The sequence below is a fragment of the Polypterus senegalus genome, chromosome 11 (genome assembly GCF_016835505.1).
Source record: "Polypterus senegalus isolate Bchr_013 chromosome 11, ASM1683550v1, whole genome shotgun sequence".
Classification (NCBI taxonomy): Eukaryota; Metazoa; Chordata; class Cladistia; order Polypteriformes; family Polypteridae; genus Polypterus; species Polypterus senegalus.
This window is the reverse complement of record NC_053164.1, coordinates 164725633-164750228: the sequence shown is the minus strand read 5'-3', so window position 1 is coordinate 164750228 and position 24596 is coordinate 164725633. Positions and strand designations below refer to the sequence as shown.

At 37.2% G+C, this 24596-nt stretch overlaps 1 protein-coding gene across 1 annotated transcript in view; it reads right to left on the bottom strand.

Moving 5' to 3' along the window:
* mkrn1 (makorin, ring finger protein, 1) overlaps positions 1-24596 on the bottom strand; it is a 90733-nt gene that overhangs the window by 9596 nt on the left and 56541 nt on the right. The window contains exons 3-6 of the mRNA XM_039770024.1: positions 24367-24572; positions 20789-20988; positions 16361-16575; positions 13953-14063 (exon numbers count right to left, since the gene is read on the bottom strand). Coding sequence (XP_039625958.1) covers positions 13953-14063; positions 16361-16575; positions 20789-20988; positions 24367-24572 — 732 coding nt within the window. The remainder of the gene's footprint in view (positions 1-13952; positions 14064-16360; positions 16576-20788; positions 20989-24366; positions 24573-24596) is intronic.

Here is a 24596-nt window from a genome sequence, read left to right as displayed (position 1 = left end):
CAGCCTGCACAGAGGCTTTTCAGTTACTAAAGGCTCAGCTTGTTTCACCGCCTGTGCTGGCACACTTTGACCTCAATAGTCCCACCTTAGTCACTTGTGATGCATCTGGAGCTGCTCTTGGGGCTGTACTGTCTCAGATTCAGAAGGGGACTGAGAAACCTGTGGCATTTGCTTCTAGAGCTCTTAGCCCAGGTGAACAGAAATACTCAGTGAGCGAGAAGCACTGGCATGTATCTGGGCTTGCGAACGGTGGCACATGTATCTGTATGGCCGTGCATTTACACTCAGAACTGACCACCAAGCTCTCACTGCACTGCTTTCTATATCTGGTTCTGGTCACAGGCCACTAAGACTGCACCGCTGGTCAGAGCGTCTCCAGCAGTACAATTTTAAACTCCAGTATACTCCCGGCGCCACAATGTGGTGGCTGACCTACTGTCTCGGTTCTCAGCTCCTCCAGTCATGACTCCCTGCCCAGATTCTGCTGAGCCTGAACTTGTCCAGCTTCTTCACACCCCTCTAGAGGCCACGGTGTCACTCCAGGAGCTGCAGCAGGCATCATAGCAAGACCCTGTGCTCACTCAGCTTCGTACTTTTATCAGGCAGGGGTGGCCTATTCAAGTACCTGCTGAGGTGACGCCATTCCATCGTGTCAAGGATTAACTCACTTGCTGGAATGAAAGCGGTGTTGCTTGTGGTCTCTGCCCAGTAGTTCCAAGGTCTCTCCAGGCATGAGTCCTGGCTATGGCACATGAGGGCCATTTGGGTATTGTCCGTGTAAAGCAACGATGTCACAACCTTGTGTGGTGGCCAGGGATTGATGTCGATATTGAAGCTCTGGTCAAGGAATGCCCGGCTTGCCTTGTTAGCGGTAAAATGGGTCCTCCACCCACACCACCATTGCAGCCAGTTCAGTGGCCTGTTAAGCCTTAGTTAAGCTAGACATCTGCGGTGAGTTACATGGCGTTCCACATCATCAGCATTTTCTTATTGTGGCATATGACCTACACTCTAAGTAGCCAGAAGTAGCCTCAGTTGGATCAGTTACAACCAGAGTTGTGATTGAGTTTTTGGAGTCCATTTTTGCTCGCTTGGGGTTGCCAGTGGCTGTTTCAACAGATAATGGTCCACAATTCCCTTCTGTTGAATTTACAAGCTTTTTGATGAGTAAAGGAATTCACCACCACGACAGCATTCTACCACCCTCAGGCCACTGGGGGGTAGAGCGTCTAAATAAAACTTTAAAAAATGGCATTAGAGCACATTTGGCAGATGGATGCACATTTCTTTCGGCACTTCTCCAGACACTTCTTCACTACAGAGCTACAAAGCACTCAACTACAGGCAGTTCACCTGCAGCTTTTATGATTGGTCGTGAACTTCAGCTTTCACTGGATCGTATGCGTGCCCAACCAGCTTTGCCCACTGCAATGCATACACACAACAGGGTGTACAAAAGCAAGAATAAAATGAAGCAACATTTTGACATGTCACGCAGGGTGAAAATGCCAGACATAATTGTATCAGATTGGGTCAGGGTGTGGAGGCCACATCAAGAACATAAGTTGAAATCTTTTTGGTCTTCTCCTTTAAAAGTAATAAGCATACTAGGACCTGCCACATTTTATCTGGCTGATGGTTCCTGATGGCATGGAAGCCACCTCCGCAAGGTACCTGCACCACCAGTGTCGAGCTGTGACTCTTCAGGTTTTACAGCAGAGTGGCTCGATTCAACTGCAGGATCATTGGTCCCTATGCAGAATGTGGATCCTGAGGTGTTGCAACCTCTGACTGAAACCATCTCCAGACCTGAACGCATCAGAACTCGGCCAGCCAGATTCAAAGATTTCCTTACTGATTTTCACAGTTAAGCAGACTTTAGAATGACCTTTGGGTTTTGCAAAAGCGCACAAAAAAAAAAAAATACTTTTGTACAATTTCAATTACTTCTGAAAGTTCGAGCCTTATGTTTTTCTGGGAGTCACCGTATTTGGTGAGGTAGGGGGGAAATGTTATGTCTGCAATATGTACATTTTACGACAATGTGCTCTTGTTGGCCGTAAAGTGTTTTGGGTTAGAGGTTGAGTGTCTGCCAGGATTGGTGGTTCGAAAATAAACGCCTTTCGGAGAAAAACTGCACCTGTACGCTCTCGTATCGTATGAAACAAGGCCTGCATGGTAGAGTGGCCAGACGGAAGCCACTCCTTAGTAAAAGGCACATGGCAGTCCTCCTGGAGTTTGCCAAAAGGCACCTGAAGGACTCTCAGACCATGAGAAACAAAATTCTCTGGTCTGATGAGACAAAGATTGAACTCTTTGGTGTGAATGCCAGGTGTCACGTTTGGAGGAAACCAGGCACCGTTCATCACCAGGCCAATACCATCTCTACAGTGAAGCATGGAGGTAGCAGTATCATGCTGTGAGGATGTTTTCCAGCGGCAGGAACTGGGAGACTAGTCAGGATAAAGGGAAAGATGACTGCAGCAATGTACAGACACATCCTGGATGAAAACCTGCTCCAGAGCGCTCTTGACCTCAGACTGGGGCGAAGGTTCATCATTCAGCAGGACAATGACCCTAAGCACACAGCCAAGATTTTAAAGGAGAGGCTTCAGGACAACTCTGGGAATGTCCTTGAGTGGCCCAGCCAGAGCCCAGACTTGAATCTGATTGAACATCTCTGGAGAGATCTTAAAATGGCTGTGCACCGATGCTTCCCATCCAACCTGATGGTGCTTGAGAGGTGCTGCAAAGAGGAATGGGCGAAACTGGCCAAGGAAAGGTATGCCAAGCTTGTGGCATCATATTCAAATAAGACTTGAGGCTGTAATTGCTGCCAAAGGTGCATCGACAAAAGTATGGAGCAAAGGCTGTGAATACTTATGTACATGTGATTTCTCAGTTTTTTTATTTTTAATAAATTTGCAAAAACCTCAAGTAAACTTTTTTCATGTTGTCATTATGGGGTGTTGTGTGTAGAATTCTGAGGAAAAAAATGAATTTAATCCATTTTGGAATAAGGCTGTAACATAACAAAATGTGGAAAAAGTAATGCGCTATGAATAATTTCCGGATGCACTGTAGGTCATTTATTACATAAGCAGCACTTGCTACCAAAAGCATAAGCACTATATAAATGTGAATTATTATTACTATTATAATGACAAAAACACACTTTTAACCTTACAAGTTGCTTGTGTGTTTTACCACCTTTTATTCTTTTTAAGCAAGTATCTCTACAGATTACTACAACTATGAATTACCTTAAACCTGTATATTTCCTTCATTGTATCATTCCAGAGTACTGATGCAATAAGTCATTACTGCACTGAGATTCACAAAGTGCAATAACTGCGAATGAGTATTACCCTTTCCTAATAACTTCTGTTTTTGCATATTTCACACAATGAATGACCAGAGGCCTTTACACAAAATGTAACATTTTTCATGATTGGTATGTTTCAATTTTTTTCTGATGTGTCCTGGAATTTGATTTGATCAAGGCATAGTATACATCTACAAAGCCTTGTGTTGACTAATTCACATTTCAGAAAAGGAGGAGTGGAAGGCAGCCATGCACAGAATTCACTCTAGCTCCATATGTTCAAAGCATACAATTATTCAACTTAAATATTTCATCGAGCACATTCATGATTCATCTCATTTAAAATTGTCCAAAATGTTTCCAGGGCAAGATGCAAATGTTGCAATCAAGCTCCAGCCTCATTGGGTCATATGTTTTGGGTGTGCACCAAACAAACATTATTCTGGACCAAAATCTTTAAATGCCTCTCAGACAGCCTTAGAGTCTCAATCCCTCCTATCCCTCCTAAACTATTAACAGCTGTGTTTGGTATACTCCCAGATGGGCTTAAAGTGGAGAAGGACAAAGAAACCATTATTGTCTTTACTTCTCTATTAGCAAATAGACTTATCTTGCTCAACTGGAAGAATCCGATCCCTCCTCTTTTAAGTAAGTGGGTAACTGATGTTATTTACTATTTGAAATTGGAAAAAAAAAACAAATTCTCAGTTAGAGGACCTGTTCAAAACTTTAAAACCCGACAGGATCTAATCAATGATATTAGAGAATAAGCTTTTATATTGGGGAAAGGATTCTCTTCCCTTTTTTCTACTCTTGAAATTTTACTCTGGGTGTTGGCCTTTTTCTCTTGGGATGGGGTTGAAATGAATTTAGTTTTGTTAAGTTTGGCTTGTTTATATCGAGTGTTACTTGCTTTTAATTCAATAAAAAATTGAATTCACGGCCAAATGTCTAAATATTAACTTGCATGAATAAAGTTCTCACTTTCCTTAACGAAGGTGATAGTTGTCTGTCACTTTCTGTAGAAGACCAAAGTAGATATCCCAGACCAGAGCAGTAGCAAACAACAAGGACACTAGGCATATGAAAAAAATCCATTATACACATGCACAGCGTTTGGCAGATATTAGTTTAATTGTGGATACAATCTTCATGTTCTTGCAGGTTTATTAATAGCAAGCAGTTTTCTTTCTAATGCTCAAAAACACACTTAGTAAATCATTATGGGCACAACCACACCCAGTTTAAATGATGCTGTTCCGTAAAGGACTGGTTTCCATTTTTCTATTGCCCCTCACTGCCCTCAGAAAATAGATGAATAAATATAGACATCTATTTACCTTTAATTTATCTAAACTGTTTGGAGTAAGTTTAATAAACACACGCCCAAGGGAGCTCTATATATTTTTTTAATTGCATATTATCTACAATAGCAGCATTTGAAATGAACAATTCTGCTTTGATGGTAGGCTTTGGGGTGGAAAGTAGACACACAAGCCACAGAATTAGGGCTGCAACGATTAGTCAACTACAAAAAAATCGTCAACGCGGATTTTTTTTTTTTTATTGTCGACGCATCACAAACAGAACCTTCAATAGAGGCTCCAGTCACAAAGAACCACATTGGTTTTTGTAACTGCAATGCACTACATGAACACCTGGGGGCAGTATTGTTTGTTATTGTTTGTCAAGACTGCACACAGTCCTACCAATGAAGAAGAATGTCGGAGGAGAAGAATGAATGAATGTAGAGGAAAATAAACGTAGTTGCAATGGCGAATCGGATAGAGGAGTGGGAAGGAGATGGAAAAAAATTCAGACGGAAACTTTCTAAAGTGAGGGAGCACTTCACCGAAAGAAAAAAAAAAAAAAAGTTGGATGCAGATTATGCAAAGCGAAGCTATCTTTTCACGGCAGCACCACCACGATGCACGAGCATCTGAAAAGCAAGCATCCTGGAGCTGTGATGCCTCAGTCTCTTGAGAATTTATGCGGACGCTGTTAGTTAGTTAGTTAGTTAGGGTCAGATCAGGAGGGGTGGGAGAGTGTGAATGAAACTGAGAAAATAAAAGTGAAAAAAAAAACTAACTTTTACAAGTAACAAATTTATACCTGATCTGTTAGTTTTCAAATAATATTGCACTAGTTTGATGTTTTCTGATTGGTACTATTCAGGTCATACAATGGATTTCTTCAAAATGTCACATATATTTGTGACAATATAATTCTTCTGGTGTTTGTCACAGAAATTACAAATCAGTACATTTCAAAACAGTATTAAATACATAGCAAATAAATTATAAAAATATGAATAACATTCCCATCCTTTGAATCCTGTTATCTAAAGCAAACATCCATTGTGTATTGATTCAATTTAAAATAGGAAACCTCCTTTCCATCTGCATAAACATATACACTTTCTGTAAACATTTTCTGTGTGTACAACCTACTGATTGGTGCCAAAGAGATTATTGTTTCATGCAGCATCTTGAATGCTGCCACCCTGCATATTTTGTGCGTGTTGACTCTTAATTTTCTGTTGCTTTCACTTCATTGCTACTGTTGTTTAGTCCTATTGGAAAGACTAAGGTTTCAATCGAGAATAAAATGAGGCAGCCGGACAGGAAAAACACAGTGGAACCACATATCCAAAGCCAGATTAACTTTGTACCAGAAGTGTCCTAGAAAAGTCTAATAGATGTCAGGAGAAGTTCTGGAAAATGTGGCTAAAGATACTGGTATTAAAATAGTTTTTCCCTATTAAAATGAACTTCATATAACTAAGTTTTGTGAAAATGCAGATGCAAAACACTGTCATAAAGTGCTAAAAGGCGAGAAAGGTCAGGTTCTTTACCATCACGTAAAGAGCTGTAGAGTACTGCTATAACATTTATTTGTATGGCACATTTTTATACAAGGACTGTAGCTCACATTGCTTTACACAGTATTATAAGAATGACGGCTAGTAAAAATATAGTTACATAGAACTAGATAAATATAAAAAATGAATTTATTAAGAATAAATATGCACTTACCTAACAATGAAATATTATCGATAGAATCCTAAAGAGAAGTTATTAATAAGTCCATTAAGAGAAGTCAGATCTATGGTCAGATGGCCAGATAGGACAGAACAAACAAGACTCCCAGGGGTCAGATGCTGGAAACAAAAATCAATCTGCAGGGGTTCTAGGCCAACAAACTGTCCAGCCCCCATTGGGCATTCTATCCAACATAAAAGTCAGACTTGCTAGTTTTTAATTTTCATATTAGTCAATTGGATTTGTTTTACAAAAATTCTGTTTTAATCAATTCAATATATTTTTTTTCATAACTCTGTTTGCACAGTTTCTGTTTTGTGTAGGTCTGATAGCATTTACCATAAGGAATATATTATCATCCAGTAACTTTTGGCTTTATGCACCATGATAATTTTGTAATCCCTGCAGAAGTTAAGGCTAAACCTGTATTCCAATCCAATACACAGTACCTATATTTAGTCTGGCTATTTCTGCATTTAGACACCAACTGTGTCAGAAAAATAAGTTTTATTCCTGAATTCAGCCAAAAAATTTCAGCTGAATTTTAGGATCTTGTTTTGTCTATATGTCAAATAATGTCTCAAAGAAGGTTTTTATGTGCAAGGCAAATAATGATGCTGTCATGGCTCTGCTTTTCCTGAATGTTTAGGACTATTAAAAAAAAAAAAATCCTAGACACACTATTATAAATAGGACATGTATTTTTTTTCTACCCTTCATGAAAAGTAGTGAAATTAAAAGTAGTGCAGTAACCCTCAACCAGAAACAAACCAGCAGCTAAGCCATTACATGGTTCTGTACAAAGCAAATTTTTTTTTTTTTTTTACTACCACCATATTTTATATATATATATATATATATATATATATATATATATATATATATATATATATATATATATATATATATATATATATATATATATATATATATATACATACACACACACATCCATCAATAAGAAGAATAAAAAATAATATTGCCCAAGTCATTCAAAGGAAAGGATAAATTGCCCACTGGTGGTCAACTTAAGCATGCACGATTATGTTAGAATAAACGCTTTATTAAATACAATGGCTCAGAGAAAAAAAAATAATGACTTTTAAAAGAAGTGAGCAGAATATACACACAGTCTCTCACATACACACACGCATACCATACTTTATAGAGGTGTAAACAAAAAAAAAAAAAAAATCTCATGTCATCCTAGGTCTATTCATAAGGCTCCATGTGTTGGGTTAGTCAGAATAACCCTTGCTGTTCAAGAAGAGTGAATAGATAGACATAGTGACCTATTTGTCTAAAACCTGATTTATGATGAGAAGAAGCAGAGTGTCTGCGGCTTAAAATTAATGCTGTGAACAAAGAGCAAACAAATAACCAATTTTAAACTTGCTTTCCCAAGAGTGGTAGGCGAGTCTTTGAGTCATACAGATTGGCAAGAAAAGCTACAGTGTGTAACACAGGTTGTGATAGTCATGAACATAGTTAACACATTTGTCTTTCAAACAAATAACTCAGCTTAAAGAGGGAAAACATCCACATAATGAGCAGTAATAAATTGTTTGGTGTAATTAAGGGTCACAAATATCTCTCATTTAGGAGACAGCAGGGGCAGCTCTGTTTAGACTGAGCGGTTGTTACCAAGGTGCAAAATTGAAATAAATGTTTTACTATACATTATAGTGTTACAGCTCAAACAACATACTGGATATGTTATAACATATTGTAGCAAACACTTTTTATCCACAGGGGGTTTCACAAGTTTGGCAGGGCTAGATGCTTAAGTGGCAGTAAGGAAGTGTGTCCTGTAACAAACCCTCGAGAGGAATCTAAAGGGCACTTTGAGACCAAGGAAGTTATTACTGGCTGTGTGTGTGGCCCCTATTCATACTTTTTCTCTAAGATTCATTGATGTATATGATAACAGAACATGATATAGTTTGCTGATACTGCAAAACCAATTAGCGGTCATGTTTCAAGAGAATGCTGCTTTTTAAAGATTTAAATATACCAAGCGCCAGCATTCTCCATAGCTAGTGTATTATATATTCCATAGTACCAGAGTAATATTCTCATGTTTGGCCAACACTGGAGCACTAACAAACCCCACACCACCTCCCCCAAAAATTACCACAGGGTTCTTTGTGCACTGCTTCTATCCTCACAGATGACTCAAATCTGATAAATTGTGATTGCTGATCACATTTAGTCTAAATATAATTTCTTTTCACTTATTTCCAGACTAAATTTTAATCTGGGAAAAGCTGATAAAGCGCTACAGTTTCAACACATACAATGAGATCTGTTGACAATGTGGATGAGGGTAGGTTAGCCTGCATGCTTTTTATCCAAATCAAGGTTTTTGATCCATATTTATTATATTTAATTTAAACTAACCAAGGGAGGACATATTGTCTCCAGAGTTATTTATTGCTATTTAGGTTTTCTTTGCACCAGAATACCAAGATCATTGTATACCAATCTTCTCAACTCTAACTCAATTCTAATAGTTACAATATAAACTAAATGCAAAAAGATAAAAGGTATGCTAATATATAAATTATGATTCCTTATCACTTTTGCATCTTCCCACATTCTCACATAGGCAATGCCAGATAAATCAGCTGGTCTCACAATATAATAACTTGGAATCCCCAACCAGAACTTATTTCATTTACTTAGTGCACTGCTTATCATCTCCTTTTCATATTTGTGATTTAAAATCTACCAACTACCATTCAGAACAGCTACATTTTTAATGTAATTTTTCCTGTACTTGAATTTTTTGTGAACAATGTTTAGATTTTGAAGAGGAGTAAAAAAGGGGAACAGAATAAGAAAACTGCAACATGAAAATGACACAGAAAAAAAAACCTTGGAGAACAAGGAATAAAGGCATCCAAAACAAGTGACAGAGCAGTAGAAATGAAGGTCTACAAGTCCACAAGGAAGGCAAGACCACTTCATATAAAAAATAGGAACCAGATGCTTGAGGGCATAAATATCAAACTGGGTCAGGGGCCTCACCCATTAAACATAGATTTTAAAGGAGCTGTATAAATCCTTTGGGTAATTTGTATTGAATAAAGCGGCAATTCAAATTTTTGGAGCAGTTTTATACTTCTTAAAAGACTGAGTCCTGGTTCAAGGAAGAAGAGAAGAGGAGTGCAGATCTGAATCCCACTTAACTGAAACAGCAAGAGGCTTTCTTCTGGTATCCTGGAGATAGGTGTACAGCACAGACAGGTCTTAATTGAAAGCTGGTTGTTGAAACAAATGAATAAAGAAATAAGATGGAGGATGAGAGAGAGAGAGATGAAGCATCTGCAAATAGTTTCTGTACAAAACACAATAGTGTCTCGAATTTCCTAAATATGTTAGCATGAAATGAAAAAACACAATTTGTTACAGCTAGACTTTGTTTGATGCAGATAGAAAAAATATCTGATAAGACACTGTGACAAACCTAGACTGATGTCAATAGTGAGTGACGAAGGGGTTGATCAGAGAGGTGAATAAATAATGAGATGAGAGACAAAACGAAGCCCCAATGAAAAAACTCGAATTCAGGAAGGAACACATCTCTGTTAGCCTCAACTAGGATAAAATCTGAACAACGTTTAATTCTCAGGAGATGCACATTCCATAGAAACAATGTGAGATGCAAGCAATCTCTGCACCAAAAACAAAGCAAGGGACGGAGAGAGTTATGAGTTTGTTTTGTTTTTTTTAATGCTCTTCCACAACACAGCGATAATACTACAGGTGCTATGGTGATGCCAAGATATTTAAAAGATCTTACAACAGAAGGGGGAAAAAAAGGAAAAGACCCGATGGAGAAATTAAAGGGAGATGAAGGGCAGATTTACTCTAATTTTATATCTGGGGAGTTCCTCATACGTAGTAAATAATTTTAAAATAATTGATAAATACTCAAGAGACACTTCTATAAAACAGATAAATATCAGCATAGAATGGTTCTTGGGTAAATACTAATTACAGGAGAAAACTGTTGTGAATAATGCATGAGTGCCATAAAACAACTCGAGTGAAAGAATCAAGAGCATATGAGAGAGGGGGCAGCCCTGTTGGACTCTTCTGCAGGTGGGAATGAAATGAGACAAATCTGAATTGGAAATAACTGATGCATTGGGAGTCTAGTATAAAATGTTTTAATTATGTTAATAAAGAATCATCAAAACCCATCAACTGCAAAACTTTCCACAGTTGATACAAATTCAGTTTGTTAAAAGCCTTTGTGGCATCTAATGACAACAACTACGAATGAAGACAGTCTGATCTGTATGAACGAACTTATGTGCAGTATAATGGTTTGAAGATGAGTGGACAAGGCTCAAGGAAGGCTTACAAGGAAGTAATTTAACGTTATTCATGGAAAATGGCCTGTCATTTGAATGTGTGATATTGTATCGTTACCTTGTTTGCCATAAGGTGTGCCCGATATAAATATACTGTAGATTCTGAAACTGGAGCAGTTTTATATACAGTAGTGCCTTTAACAATGTTATTTTATAATTGCAGAACCACCATCTACCCCATAAGATAATTTTGCAGCTCAAGATCACTGGGAGCATGTGCCTATCAAGGCAACACAGGTCAAAAGGCAGAAAGCAACTGTAGGAGTACATTGTAGGGAATATTGTCCAATGTAAGAAGAATCGGTCATACACATTCAAGAAGTAAATAAAATGTACTTGTTCATGTTAAAATCCACCAGATGGGATATTTGAGGACAAATTCAAGTCCAAAGCTGAAATGTGCTTACGCACAGAAATATCTGTGCATTCGCCAACTTCCACATTCTTCCGCTACATAAATCCTGGTCAGCGTGAAAAGTAACGCTTGTGCACGTGTGTGCTGTCCCACCCCAACTCCTCCCAGAACTACGCCTCTTTGAATATGCAAATCAATATAAATAGCCCAGTGTTCTGTGAAAAGACAATGACAAAAGAAAGAGGGGAAAATGGAAGAATTTCAGCGAATACCAAGTGGAGGCAAGGAAAAGCGTACTATTTGTTGGTTTAAACAGTGGTATAAACAACAAAAGGAAGTTGATCGACTGCCATAGCGTGTCGGAGAAACTCGAATGCTCAAGTTCAAAGTCGCACAGTTCCCTAAATAGAAAAGAAGTTGTCAGATATCAAAGTCGCCGTGAAAAGGCGAGTCGTAGCCCACCATCCGAGTTTCATATGAAAGCTTATTAGGGCACAGAGAAAAAAAAGGCACACAGTGGGGGGGAAAAAAAGCACGAAATGTCAACTTCAATCTTGAAATGTCCACTTTAATCACGTAGTTTATTTTGTCATTAAACTAGAACATCATAAACTTCATCTTAAAATCGTTTAATTTACTTACGATGTGATTTAAAAAATTAGTTAAGTAGCACGTTAAATGCTTTGTTTTGTATGTGTTCTTCTATGTGCTCTGTGTTTGTGAATCACTACGTGCTTCTTAAACCGGCTTTCTTTACCTCTGACAGGACACAGAATCCATTACATTCGTGATATTACCGCTCTCTGAATAACTAAAATACTGAGATGTATACGCAATATAATTTTCATGATGATAGGAGTTAAAGCACGTTTTTAAACATGTGAACACTATGGCACAGTGATTGTGCGCGACCTTCGATGAAATAATTTATTGCAGTACTACTCAGGGACGGCTCTAGGCTTGTGGCGACCCTGGGCAGAGGAAGAAATTTGTGGCTTCTTTGCCCAGCAATGTCAATATGGTATCTTATGCATGGCGGGTGGCCACGTCCATTCCAGACACTGCATAGCCACCTCATGCTCATGACACAAGCGTTTAACTTTTGCAGAAATTTGCCACTGTGTTTTTAGCTGTGTCGTTATTTTCTCTTTCTGTTTTATATTCAATGTATTTTGGTGTGGCGGCCCCTGGGATTTGGCGGCCCTATGCAGGTGCACAGTTTGCACGTGCCTAAGGCCGCCCCTGCAGTACTGTCTCTTTCAAACGTACTAACCTCCAGTTCCTGTCCTTAATTTTCTTTCTCCAAGTACCTGATCGCCACACAATCAGCTCTGTAATGGACGTTAAGCCATCTGTAAGCATATAACGACGATTCTTCAAAACTTTTAAGGAACATTGAAATATCTTCGTAGTACATCTTTAATTATTCTATCCTTCATGCCAGTCCCAGTGAAGCATACAGTGCGAGCGGCGCACCAGATCCTTGCTAGCGTAACCACACCGTGTCCTTTAATCATTAACAATGTAGATTATTTAAATGTAATTTTATCTGTATAACATTTTGCTGCATTTCATCTTAAAAATGATATCGTCATCATATGTAAATACACTCTTTATAAAGTGGCTCAGGTTGTGCAACATTATAACTGTACTGCAAGTTTACAGTGAGTTAACTGTATTAATAAGTACTAGCAGTTCTACAAGGAGCAGCTGACGGACTGATTGAGTGCATTTAGAGTTCTTGGGATGAAACCGTTTCTGAACCGCAAGGTCCGTACAGGAAAGGTTTGAAGCGTTTGTCATATGAGAAGCAGTTCAAATAGGAAGCATGGCTGAGGCAGCGTATGCTTGATGCTGTATACTAATAATTCTCTTTCCAATCAGCTGCTCCGAGTGGTGCAGTGAGAGTAATATTGAAAAAGTTGACCCGCTGTGGCAACCCCTAACGGGAGTAGCTGAAAGAGGAAGAAGAAAGTGCAGTGACAGTAACAACATTAAAGCAGCTATGGTATTTAGAATAGTTTGACCATTCCGTGGACCATTATATTGTTACTGGTTAATTACAATCAGCTGCATTAAACTAATAAACAACATGCGGTTAATTTCAGTGTATTTATAAAGCCGCGTCGGGAAAAGAAAAGATAACCACACAGGAACAGTAGCACTGCTTTGACGCTGGGTGCCGCCAGTCTGCAAAACTGAGCGGAGAACTGGCGTACAACAGGGTATGAGGTACCATGGAAATGTGCGTGGCTTTACGCCAAGTTTGTTTTATATACATCCCAATTTGAACGTGGAAACATTCTTGCACAACATTTCTGTGCATACACACCGTTTATACATGAGGCCCCTGGTCTGTTAAAATGACATACTGTATCAAAGATAAAGAATACATTTTAGTCTTTGATTCACTGTTAAATAATATAAAAGCTAATAAAAGTAGTTCTTTGGAGTCATTAAACAGTAAATACATTTTAGAAATACTTATTCCATGGTATTTTTAAATTTCAAAGCAAAAACAAAGGAGAAACAAAAAGGAGGAAACACACAAAAAGAAACAGAGATCATTTTATTGTGGAATGCATAGGCTGCAGGAATCTTTAATTCATTTGAAGTGATCTGGATTGTAACTCTTCTTAAGATGAACTCTGCACTGACCTTCAACAAACCTCTGGTGGGTTCTGTGAGGTTGTTATAGGTACCTTGAGCATTTTAAACCTGCACTCTACGCTAAATATTTAATTGCCCCTCTTCTTGGTGTTACTTTAAAAAGTTGCATCTGGCACTTATAAAACAAATGCTTTATCTGATAATTCTATCTTATTTTGGAAAAAATAAAAAACATTTACCTCATTGCATCCTTGTACTTCTGAATTAACTTTTGCTTTTCTTCCTTATCCTCAACCCAGTATTCACTTGGGATTACAAAATTTGAAGTAATCCGACATTCAGGACAGGATCTGTCATTTAAAAATATGAAACATTGCCTCAGTTTTACAGAAGTAAAATGCGTCTCCTTAACACTCAAGTTACTGTAATATTTTAAAGCTAAGTCATGTTAGCTAAATATCTCTTTAGCCTCTTTAACACATGTAGGCCATCCCAAGAATTCATTGGTACATCACTTGGCCACGGCCTGTCTAAAAATCATATTTCAGAAAACAATCTGGAAATTTCTCAGGTCAAGATTCAATATCATTCTCTCACAAATTACTAAACAGAGTCAGTGTGATTGTGTGGGAATACTTTGCACTTCAGGAACTGGACAAATTTCAATAATTGAAGGAATTGCAGTTATGCTTCTTATCAAAATAAACTTTAAGGAGAATGTCTGGACATTCATTCATGATCTGACATTTAAGTATAGTTGGATTATACAGTTGGACAATCATCCAAACCATAGGTGAGACTAAAGAAAAAAAAAAACTACATTTAAAATTTTTGAAACAAACACCCCCTCCCCCCCACCAGTTAAAGTCTAGATGTAATCTCACTAGAGATTCTGTGCCAGATTTCAGTCAAGTAATTCATTTTTGAAAAACTATCAATGATTCTCAATTTCCTCTTCAGGAATATGAAACACCAATATTACACACAGCTTTTGCATACAGTTATTACAGCAAAATTGTACATAACCAGTTATTAATCCCTAGAACACAAGGACATGAAAACATTTAAAAATGCATCCTTTTTCATTTGTTTTGGTCTTCCACCCCACACTAAAAAGGTGTCTTTAAAACACTTTAAAAATACAAGCGTATACAAATGAAAACGCCAGGCCTCACTAAGCAGAGTGGAGGAGGAAAATGGGCCTTTCAAAAACACTGATGCATGATTATCATGTGATGAAACACAGACTCTTGTGATAATTCCCTTTGCAATCTCATCTTTACTGTCTTTTCCTAACTTCTTTGCATTAGCTGATTGGTATGACATCTTGAAACACATTTCCTTTCTAAGGAAATGATATCAGATAGTGAAGATGGCTAAGTATCAGCACTGCCTATACAGGCAGTGATATACAAAAGTACTGAGTATATTAAGCAGTCTACTCAAAAGAAAAAAGCGGATTCAAATGTAAAAGAACTCTGGGTTTCAATATCATGGTCTTATTTAAAAATCTATGTGAACTACTATGCAGTACTGCAGGATTGTTCTCATATTGCTCATCTCTTCCACAAATATGCTACCCATCTTTTATTTTGACCATTTTCTATTGCTATCAATGAAATAGAAAGTCTTCAGTCCAATGAAAAATAACAGCCTAGTTGCTATAAAATGTAGCTTGCTCTGCAGAGCTGGTCTTTCAACTGAAGCAGCCAGACTACATGTAACTCGCTAAATTTCACCTGAAAGTAAGTGCGGCATTTGAAGGCATGCTATGGGAGTTACCATTTGCAACATCACACTTTCTACTCAAGTAATTTCCGGTGAGATTTCTGGGAGAAATGCAAGGTCATTGTCCATTTGTGTTATTTAATTCTTACAATTCTTACTGGCTGAGCTTATTTGTGTTTTTTGTTGGATCGCTTCTTCTTACCTTGGTCTGTTTTGTGAATGCTGTTGACCCAGGAAATTATCCTTTCAAATTTATCTTGATACATAAATGAGCAACTGTACAAAATTACTAGGAACATTAGACACTGGAAAACTCTAACGTCAAGAATGAAAGATAAATCTAATCCAAATTTTGGAGGAGTGTTACTGTAGTTGCATGCTTTACAGCTAACTGATCTGTTAAAAAAAGAAGGCTCTCTTTTTGTTTATGGAACACAGCTGTTATGTAGGCATTATGCTTTTGTGCTTGTTTAAATTATTATTTTTTTTTTTTAACTAAAGACAGCTACTTAATGACAAGCTCACATACAGAGGAAAATGGTACCAATTTCTTTAATTAGTTGTTGCCTCTTTTGTCATTTGCAAGTCCCATTTAATAATCTTAAGGTTAATGAAGAACCTGAAATAGTGTTCAAGGCAATCAAAAAGAAACAAAAAAAAAAAATACTGAACTTCAAACAATTTTTAACACCAATTACAGAAAGCTAGAGCAAGCTGTAGAATGAAAGTTATTGGAACAAAAGGCTATTATACATAGGCTCTCCAGGACTAGGATTGCCCATCCCGTTTTAATAGTAATTTCCCTCTTTTGATAATAGGATCACATGGATTTGAAAAACTGCAATGCTGACAGGTAATCTGCAACTACAAGAAAATGAATACATTCAAGGGGCCCTTTCAAGGCACTGGTTCATCTTACTTGATTATTTTGCTCTCAAATTGCTTGGCACTTCTCCATTTACGAATACATTTTAAGCAGTAGCAGTGGTTGCAACTGGAGAGGATCCCAAAACGGCGTTCACTGGGGTTGACTTTTTCATAAACTATCTCCATACAAATGCCACACACCATATCCTTGCTACGCTGTATGGCAAAGGAAAGTTCCATGTCCTTCTCATGTGCTTCAATGCAAGCCTAGAAATACAGAATAATGTGGGCAGAATGCAGTCACAGTTTATGTACTTTACTATTCAATATTAAAAGAATGGGTTCAGTATTTTTCAAGTCAGTTATTTCTTTACATTAGTGGTATATATTGGTTTGTCACATAAAACTGCATTCCAAAGTTATTTTATATAAAGTTAAAAAAAATTAAAAATAAAAACTAGCCCACTCTTGAGTTTTATATTGCAGCTTATAGATACTGTGGCTCATATATATATATATATATATATATATATATATATATATATATATATATATATATATATATATATATATATATATATATATATATATATATATATATATATATATATATATATATATATAAAAGCCTTAAAACATAAAATATGTCAATTTTGTCAAGCATAATATTCATCTTGAGATTACACACATATAGCAAAACAGCAAATCATTGCAAAATGTCATTTTACGAATGTAAAAATGCAAAAAGCAAACAGTTGTTGTGAGATTTCAACAACGTAATCTTCCTCCAAAGCAACCTTTCAGTCTCAGGTTGTGGTTTCACCTTGGAAAGACTTTGCCAACAGCATTTATTTACATTGAATACTGATGCCCAGGTGTAAATTATTTTCTGTTCTGTAGACAACTAGAAAAAAGTCACACAATTGCTTATATTTTTTCACTATATGGTAGCTTTTTTCTTTATTTTGTAAAGACTGCCAGCTGCAGCTGGATTGATAATACACATTAGATTAGATATACAGAATTTTGGCTTTACACAGAAGCTGATCCACACACATAATGGTCACACACCAGAATGACTAAAATAGAGAATTTAAAAAGAGGAAAAAAAAAACCAAAAAACTTCACAATCATAGTCACAGTGAGGCATTGGTGTTGGTATAAAGACGACCCAGTAGCATTTCCTGACAAACTTCTGCTAAATAATTAATTGTCAGAAAGTACGCCGTGTTAACGTGTCAGCACTGTTCATAATGGCACTCAATTCTTTTTCAATTTTCTTCTTTGTTACCACTTCCAGGAGCCCCGAGTCCATCCTATAACTAAACCTTCCCTTTATATTAGCTTGTTGATTCAGTGGACCTGTCTCGAAGTGATGCTACCAGCCCAGGACACCATAGTGTAGAAAAATCACATTAGCCATTTTTGAGAGTTGTAGAAGATGTGAAGTATGTTACTGCCCACATTAAACAAACGTAGTACCCTCGAAAAAAAGGACCACTTCTGCCCTTTCTTATATAGCTCCTCTGTGTTAAGAGATCAGTCCAACCCCCATCATTGATGTTGACCTTCAAATACCTGTAGGGCAGTGCCACCTCTACATCCACTAACTGAATAGTGACTGGATATAGAGGATGTTTGGTGCGGTAAAAGTCAATAACCAGTTCCTTGGTTTTGCAGATGTTAAGATGCAGACAATTCTCTTTGCACCAAGAAACACAAGTTCTCCACTCAAATCTTATACTGTCTCATCCCCCTAAGTGCAGAATCACCTGCAACATTCTACAAATGATATGACCTGGTGTTATATTTATAATCTGAGGTGCACAGAGTGAAGTAAAAAGGAAATGGCAATGTTCAATGTGGTGCTCCAGTGTTGCTCACATCTGTATCTGAAACACAGTCCTAGTGCCTCAAACTGCAGATTGCTCAATAGATAATCCATTATACAGGACAACATAGGCTCATCCGCCTCATTATCTCTGAGCTTACCACTTAACAAGGATGGCTAGGTGGTACTGGAGAAATCAAAAAACATTATCCCCACACTACTGCTACCTTTGTCCAGATGAGTAGAGATAATTGCATCCACCTCTTCAATCTTTATCCAATAGACAAACTGTAGTGCATGTGTGCTTCAGTGAGAGAGTACATGCATTTAGCATTGCTACCAAGTGACAAGAACTGGACAGATGCTCTCGGCATCCATTGATTCACCTATCCATTTTACAAACCTGTTTATCCAGGGCAGGGGTGTAGTACAGCTGTAGCCTATTCCAGCAAGCATCAGACACAAACAAGGCAGAAACAATCTCTGAAAAGGGCCCCGATCCATCACAGGGTGAGCATAAACAAACACTATAGGGACAAATTGGCCATGCAAATTTCATTTAAATTTAATCAGCTTGTATTTTAGCAAATTTAGTACAGTTGTTTTAACAATGGCAGAGTGGGCCGTCATTCCTGCTTCACAGTGCCAAATTCTAAATTAAGCATGTATTTACAGATTGATTGGCATCAGGATCCATGAATTTTCTCACTCAAAAAACATTATGCTTTTATTACCGTATTGTCAGCAAAAAATACTCATACATTATTAAAAAAAACTACTGCAAAAGTGGCTTGGCTCTTTAAAAAAAAATCTTAAGGATTTTATTAAAATACAAAGTACAATGAAACTACTATTTTCTCTTTTCACAAAACACTATCACTGTGCAAAACAGGAACAATCCCTGGATGGGGCACCAGTCCATCAGAGGACAAACACCTAATGTGCACGTTTTTGGACAGTGGGAAGGAAAAAAGAGCACCCACATTGAAACTCCATTTAGACATGAAAGCCAGTCTCCTTCACTACAAGACAGCAGTGCTCTCCCCTTTTCATTTTCAGAATTGTTTTTATTGTGAGCAAGACACAGCATGGAAAAGGTAGCTTGACTTTTTATAAAAATAAATAAATCAATCTAAGACTTTATTAAAAAAACAATCCAATACAATCAGTTCAGTTGAGATTTATTGTTATGTGTATAAAGTACAACAAAACTCTTATGTGCTCTTTTCACCACACTGGGATTTGGCATGCATTCTGCTTCATAGGCTATGTAAAAGGCTCAGGGGAAAGGGTTCAGCGTTGGGTTGGCACATCTCCACTTATGATGGCTGCTGGAGACAACAAGAAATGTAATCTTTCCTCAAGAAAATCAGTATCAAGAATCTGTCATTAAATTATTATTTATTTTTTATTACCAATACAAAAAGGTAGGTTTATCTTAAAAAGCTCTAAAAACCTTCAGAATATGTCAACTTTAGAGCAGCAAAGATTTTATTTCACCTTTGGAAGCCTTTACCCTATAGTGAACATGTAACCTACAAAAACAATTTTTTTTTTTTTTTATAAAAAAAATTTAAAAAAAAAGCTTAACTTTACAACACAGATTTCACAGAGCAAAATCAATTTATACCATGATTGTGAAGAAAAAAACTGACTTAAAAAATACCTTATCCTTTAAGTGTGAAAGATTTAACAAAAACTATAGTCAGAACAAATCACTTACAGTTCCTAAACAAATCAAATGAAATAACCTAACTAACTGAAAAATGGTACTGCTCATGCATAGTCAAAACTAAGAGACTCAATTTTACATAACAGATAAGAACAATTTAAAAATGTACTTTATTAAAATCTGGTTATACATAACTTTCTCCAATATAACAAAAAAAAAAAAAATATCACAGTAATACTGTTCTGTATGTTGTGACAATAAGCTATCAAATAAATAAACTCAATTAGGTAATAAAGCCTGCTGTAGAAAAAGAAAAAAAAACGTTAACAATTATGATTGATGCAAAAAGAGATCAAGGTAATATGGAAAAAAAGTTTCCTGAATTATGTAGTATCAGCCATGGATGCCAACACCACCATGCTAAATAATGATGACTTCAAAGAAATGCATTAAGAGAGAGACTTTAAGGTGACTATGAAGGGAACGGATCCCTTTGTGATATTTATACAACTACAGGTGGTCAGAAAGTGCATGACAGACATGGAAGTTCACCAGTATTTTTAAATGTGTATTATTTGAGAAAACAGTACCATAAGCCATTATCTTAAATTTCATTTCATTCACATTAGATATCACATATTAAGTAAATATGGCAATTATGACTTCATGCCAACGTGCCCACAAGACTGGTTTGAAGCATTACTGTTAAATGGTGTTAATTGTATTGACACAAAGTTCCTCTTTAAAACAGAAAACAAAAATCAGACATACTTCAAATAATCAAAATATTGATATAAGAATGTCTTGTAACTTTTTAAATACAACTATATATTAGGTGAGGTTATCATGAATTTAGGATTACTGTTGAAATTTGAGTGAAACGCTGCAATTTAAGATTGTAAAAAAATAGGTCTTCCAGTCTTGTTATTTAAGGGCTAAACACACAGCATTAGCAAAATTAATCCCTCTGTGCTTACTTTGATGTGCTGGGAGCGCTGCATTGTATCAGAGGGGTGGAGAACCTGGAGCCCACACATATCACAGACATCACCATGGAGGTGAGCGCAGTTCTCACCATAGCGACACTCTCCAACTGTCGCATATGGGCAAAGCTGCTTTTTCAACTCTTTGTCTGCTTGCTGCTTCTCATACTCCTCTTCAATCAGCAGTCCTGGTGCTTTTAAAGTAAAAAGAGCAGATCAATACAAAGACTAACATAATAAATTACTGACAATCGTATAAAACAGTTTCAGAAACCCTTTAAGTTTTAAAAGCTGTGTGCTTGTACCAGTATTACACTAACATAATTAAAATATCTGCCTGTATTTTTGTGTGCGTTTGTAAACATTTTCACCAGTATAGCGAATATGGTTAACTAGTGCCCCACTATAATTACCCAGGTGATAACATTTTCAATTTGCACTGCTTGAATAAAAGAATCATAGATTATTATGCAGTATAAATGTTCTACACTTTCTTAGTTCTCCACTTGGCATAAATTTTGTATATACAAAAGTTCTGAATTAATATAGTAAATATTTTAAATCTAGACACCGGAGAAAAAAAATCAAACCTAATTAATAGGTGCCCCTGATTTTGTTAGATCTCATACTTATTCAGTTGTTAAACCAAAGAGTCCTTTCAAGTATCGTTTATAATTCCATGCAAAAGTTTGGACACCGTTTGCCAAATTACCCATTTTATAGATACTGTATTTGAAGTAAAAACAGTAAATACAACTTCCGATTGCAAACAAATACAATGGCATTTTATGATCCAGTTTACTTGAACTAAAAACATAAATAAATAAATAAAATGTAACTGTACAATAACATTTTCATAAAAATGCAATTGTTTTGTTGGTTTGCTGTCAAAAGTAGTTAACTATTCCCACTCCAACCTAATGTCAATATACTTAAATTTGGTCCAGTGTATCTAAACCTTTTCATGGAATTACACAAGTCTCATCATTAATTCAAACATTCCATTTTAAAATGTAATAAACACTGGGAATACCATTATGACACTATGGATACAAGTGAGAAGAGAAGTGTATTCTGTGAAGGACGTATTTAGTATCTACTCCAGGAATAGATTCACACTATATTATACCATATTGGCACAGACAACAGCTCTCAAAAATGCAAGATCATTAAAATGGCAAGATGATGCAATCATCAAAAAAAAGGCAAAATTTAACAAAAATTTTCACACAAGACTCATGTAGGCAACATGTTTGTCTTTACATGGCCTTTTAGTTAAATTTTTAGGAAGGGGTTTGTTTTGCTTTTTAAAAAGAAATAGGTTTACAGCTAGGAATGCACAATAAGTAGATACAGGTAGATGTAATCTGGGGCACATGGACTTTGTTTTCCTTAACTGGTCACCAAGGAGTTTTGAGGCTAATAAAAGACCTAGGTTTACTCAACATAAAAGCCAAAAATATTATTTATAAATAATAAATGAGTACATATCCAGGGACTAAATATGGCATTAGTTTCTTTATATGTAAACTATAATATTTTATATATGTTATTTTTCTGTTGTAGAAACCATGTGCAGGAACACCACTTTTCGCAGTTTTATACTCAAAATCTCATTCTTTTGGTCACTAGCCAGAACTTGTGATCTCAGGGAAGGCCAGGGACAAAGACAGACTTGTAAACTGAAAGATTCAAAGGATTTAAATCCCATTTCATCGCAATGGTAAACTAAAATATCTACAAAACTGCTGCTGCAACAATGTTTCATTGATCCATTGCAGAATCATCTCTCCCTTCATTTGTAAGCAATAACGTATGGCACTTGAACTCTTCAACTTGAAACACCTGCCCTTTCTTGAAGAAATCAAGCCTTTTTCCAGGAGGGAACCACCTCAGACTTGTAGGTAATAATTCTAATTCCAGCCACATCACGCCAAGATTCAAACTGTTTCAGTGCACAGCGGAGGTCACAATCTGATGAAGCCAAGAGGATGGCATCAACTGCAAACAATACAGGTTCAATCCCAAAAGTTCCCAAACTGGATTGGATACACTCCAGGTGCACCCGGATATTCTTTCCATGAAAAACAACAACAGGAGAGAAGAAAATACGTATACTTTGAGGAGTCCAAATCCCACTATTAAATGGGATCAAAAGTGTTAAATATATGAAAAAGTGATCACTGAATGGAAAACAAACTTTTCAAAAAGCACCTGTAAATGCAACTGATTAATTCCAATGACATCTCACTCATCTGCACAAGGGCAAATATTTGTTCCACTTGCAGAGCCAGGACAGAATCCATATTGATCCTCCTGGAATAAAGATTCAACCATCAGGCGGAGTCTCCATTTTGATCTCCCGGCATAGGCTTATCCAAACACACTGAGGAATTTTATCCCTCAATAAACAGAACAGACCCTCTTGACTTGACTTATTCACTTTCATGAAATTAATCCCTCCATTCAATTGTATACTCTAAGACCGAGCGTTGGTGATGGTATACATGTTTTTCATGTAAAATGAGCAAGCTGATTCTGTAAGTTTTGTTAGAATGGTACTTGACCTGTGGCACTAATTTCTTCAGCTGTCCAAGTCAAGCAGTATATACTATGGGTTGAGTGGAAGTTTTCAGTAAATGCTTGCTTCCACACTGCCCATTTTATCAGTTTTTTTGGAATCTAGACTCACAAAAGTGAAGCAGCAGAAAATAGAATGCTGCATGCATTTTTATACACATTACTAAAAAGACCCAGAATATAGTATCCACACAGAAAAAGATATAACCAAGAGTGGGATAAACAAGGTTCCACAGTACAAAAACACCCTGTCACAGATGGCCGGGGGTGTGGCCAGGACATTATCTCCGCAGGGTCGCTAAATGGAAGCCCCCTGGGTTGCTGAGGTGCCTTGGATTCCTGCTGGGATTCATGAGAGTTTACTGCAGCCCCGTTGGGTTTCGTGGATGCCAACATTGGGAGATGTGGTGGTTGTACAGCCCTGCTACATTGGGCTTTCCCCACACCTGGGAGCGAATCGAGACCTGGCTAATGAGCCAGCTGGAGCACTCCCAGGAACAGAATAATAGGAGCCAACTTGCAGGAGGAGAAGTGGAGGTGACAGAGAGTGCGAGAGCAAGAGAAACAAAGGAAGAAGACAGAGACAGACAAAGTACTGTGCTGCTGTGGGGAGCCAGAGAAAAGCTCTCCCCATGTAAACAAACGTGTGTTGTGTCCTTAAACTTGTTCCTGGTGCCTGCTTGTGACGGGTTAGGGTGGCTGAAGCATCCCGATCTGGTCACAGCCTCTTAACAAAATTAGCCCTTGAGACTATTGAGACGATGCTTACAATATAATCAACAGGAGAGAGAGAGAGAGAGACAGACAGAGAGACAGAGAGGGAGAGAGAGAGAGAGAGAGACACACACACACACACACACACACACACACACACACACAGACAGAGAGGAATTACATGTTAAGCGTCTTCTAACATCACATAACCTCTTAATGAAGTGTTAAACTATCATAACTAATACATAAATGATTCAAAATTACCTTAAAACACTTACCTCTGCCACAGTAGGGCTGGCCTGGTACAAACTCTGCTGCATTAACCCAGTCTACAAAGCCAGATGGCCTTGGGCTCTCTCCACTTTCTCTCATGTTGCTCAGTTTAGGTTTAGAAGTACAATCGGGAGCAGTTGCTGAATCGGATGGCATCATCGGCTTGGGACCACTTGTTGAATCTTGTTTGGATGGGCTGGTGTGGTCATACCTTCCAAAAATTTGGAAGGATAAG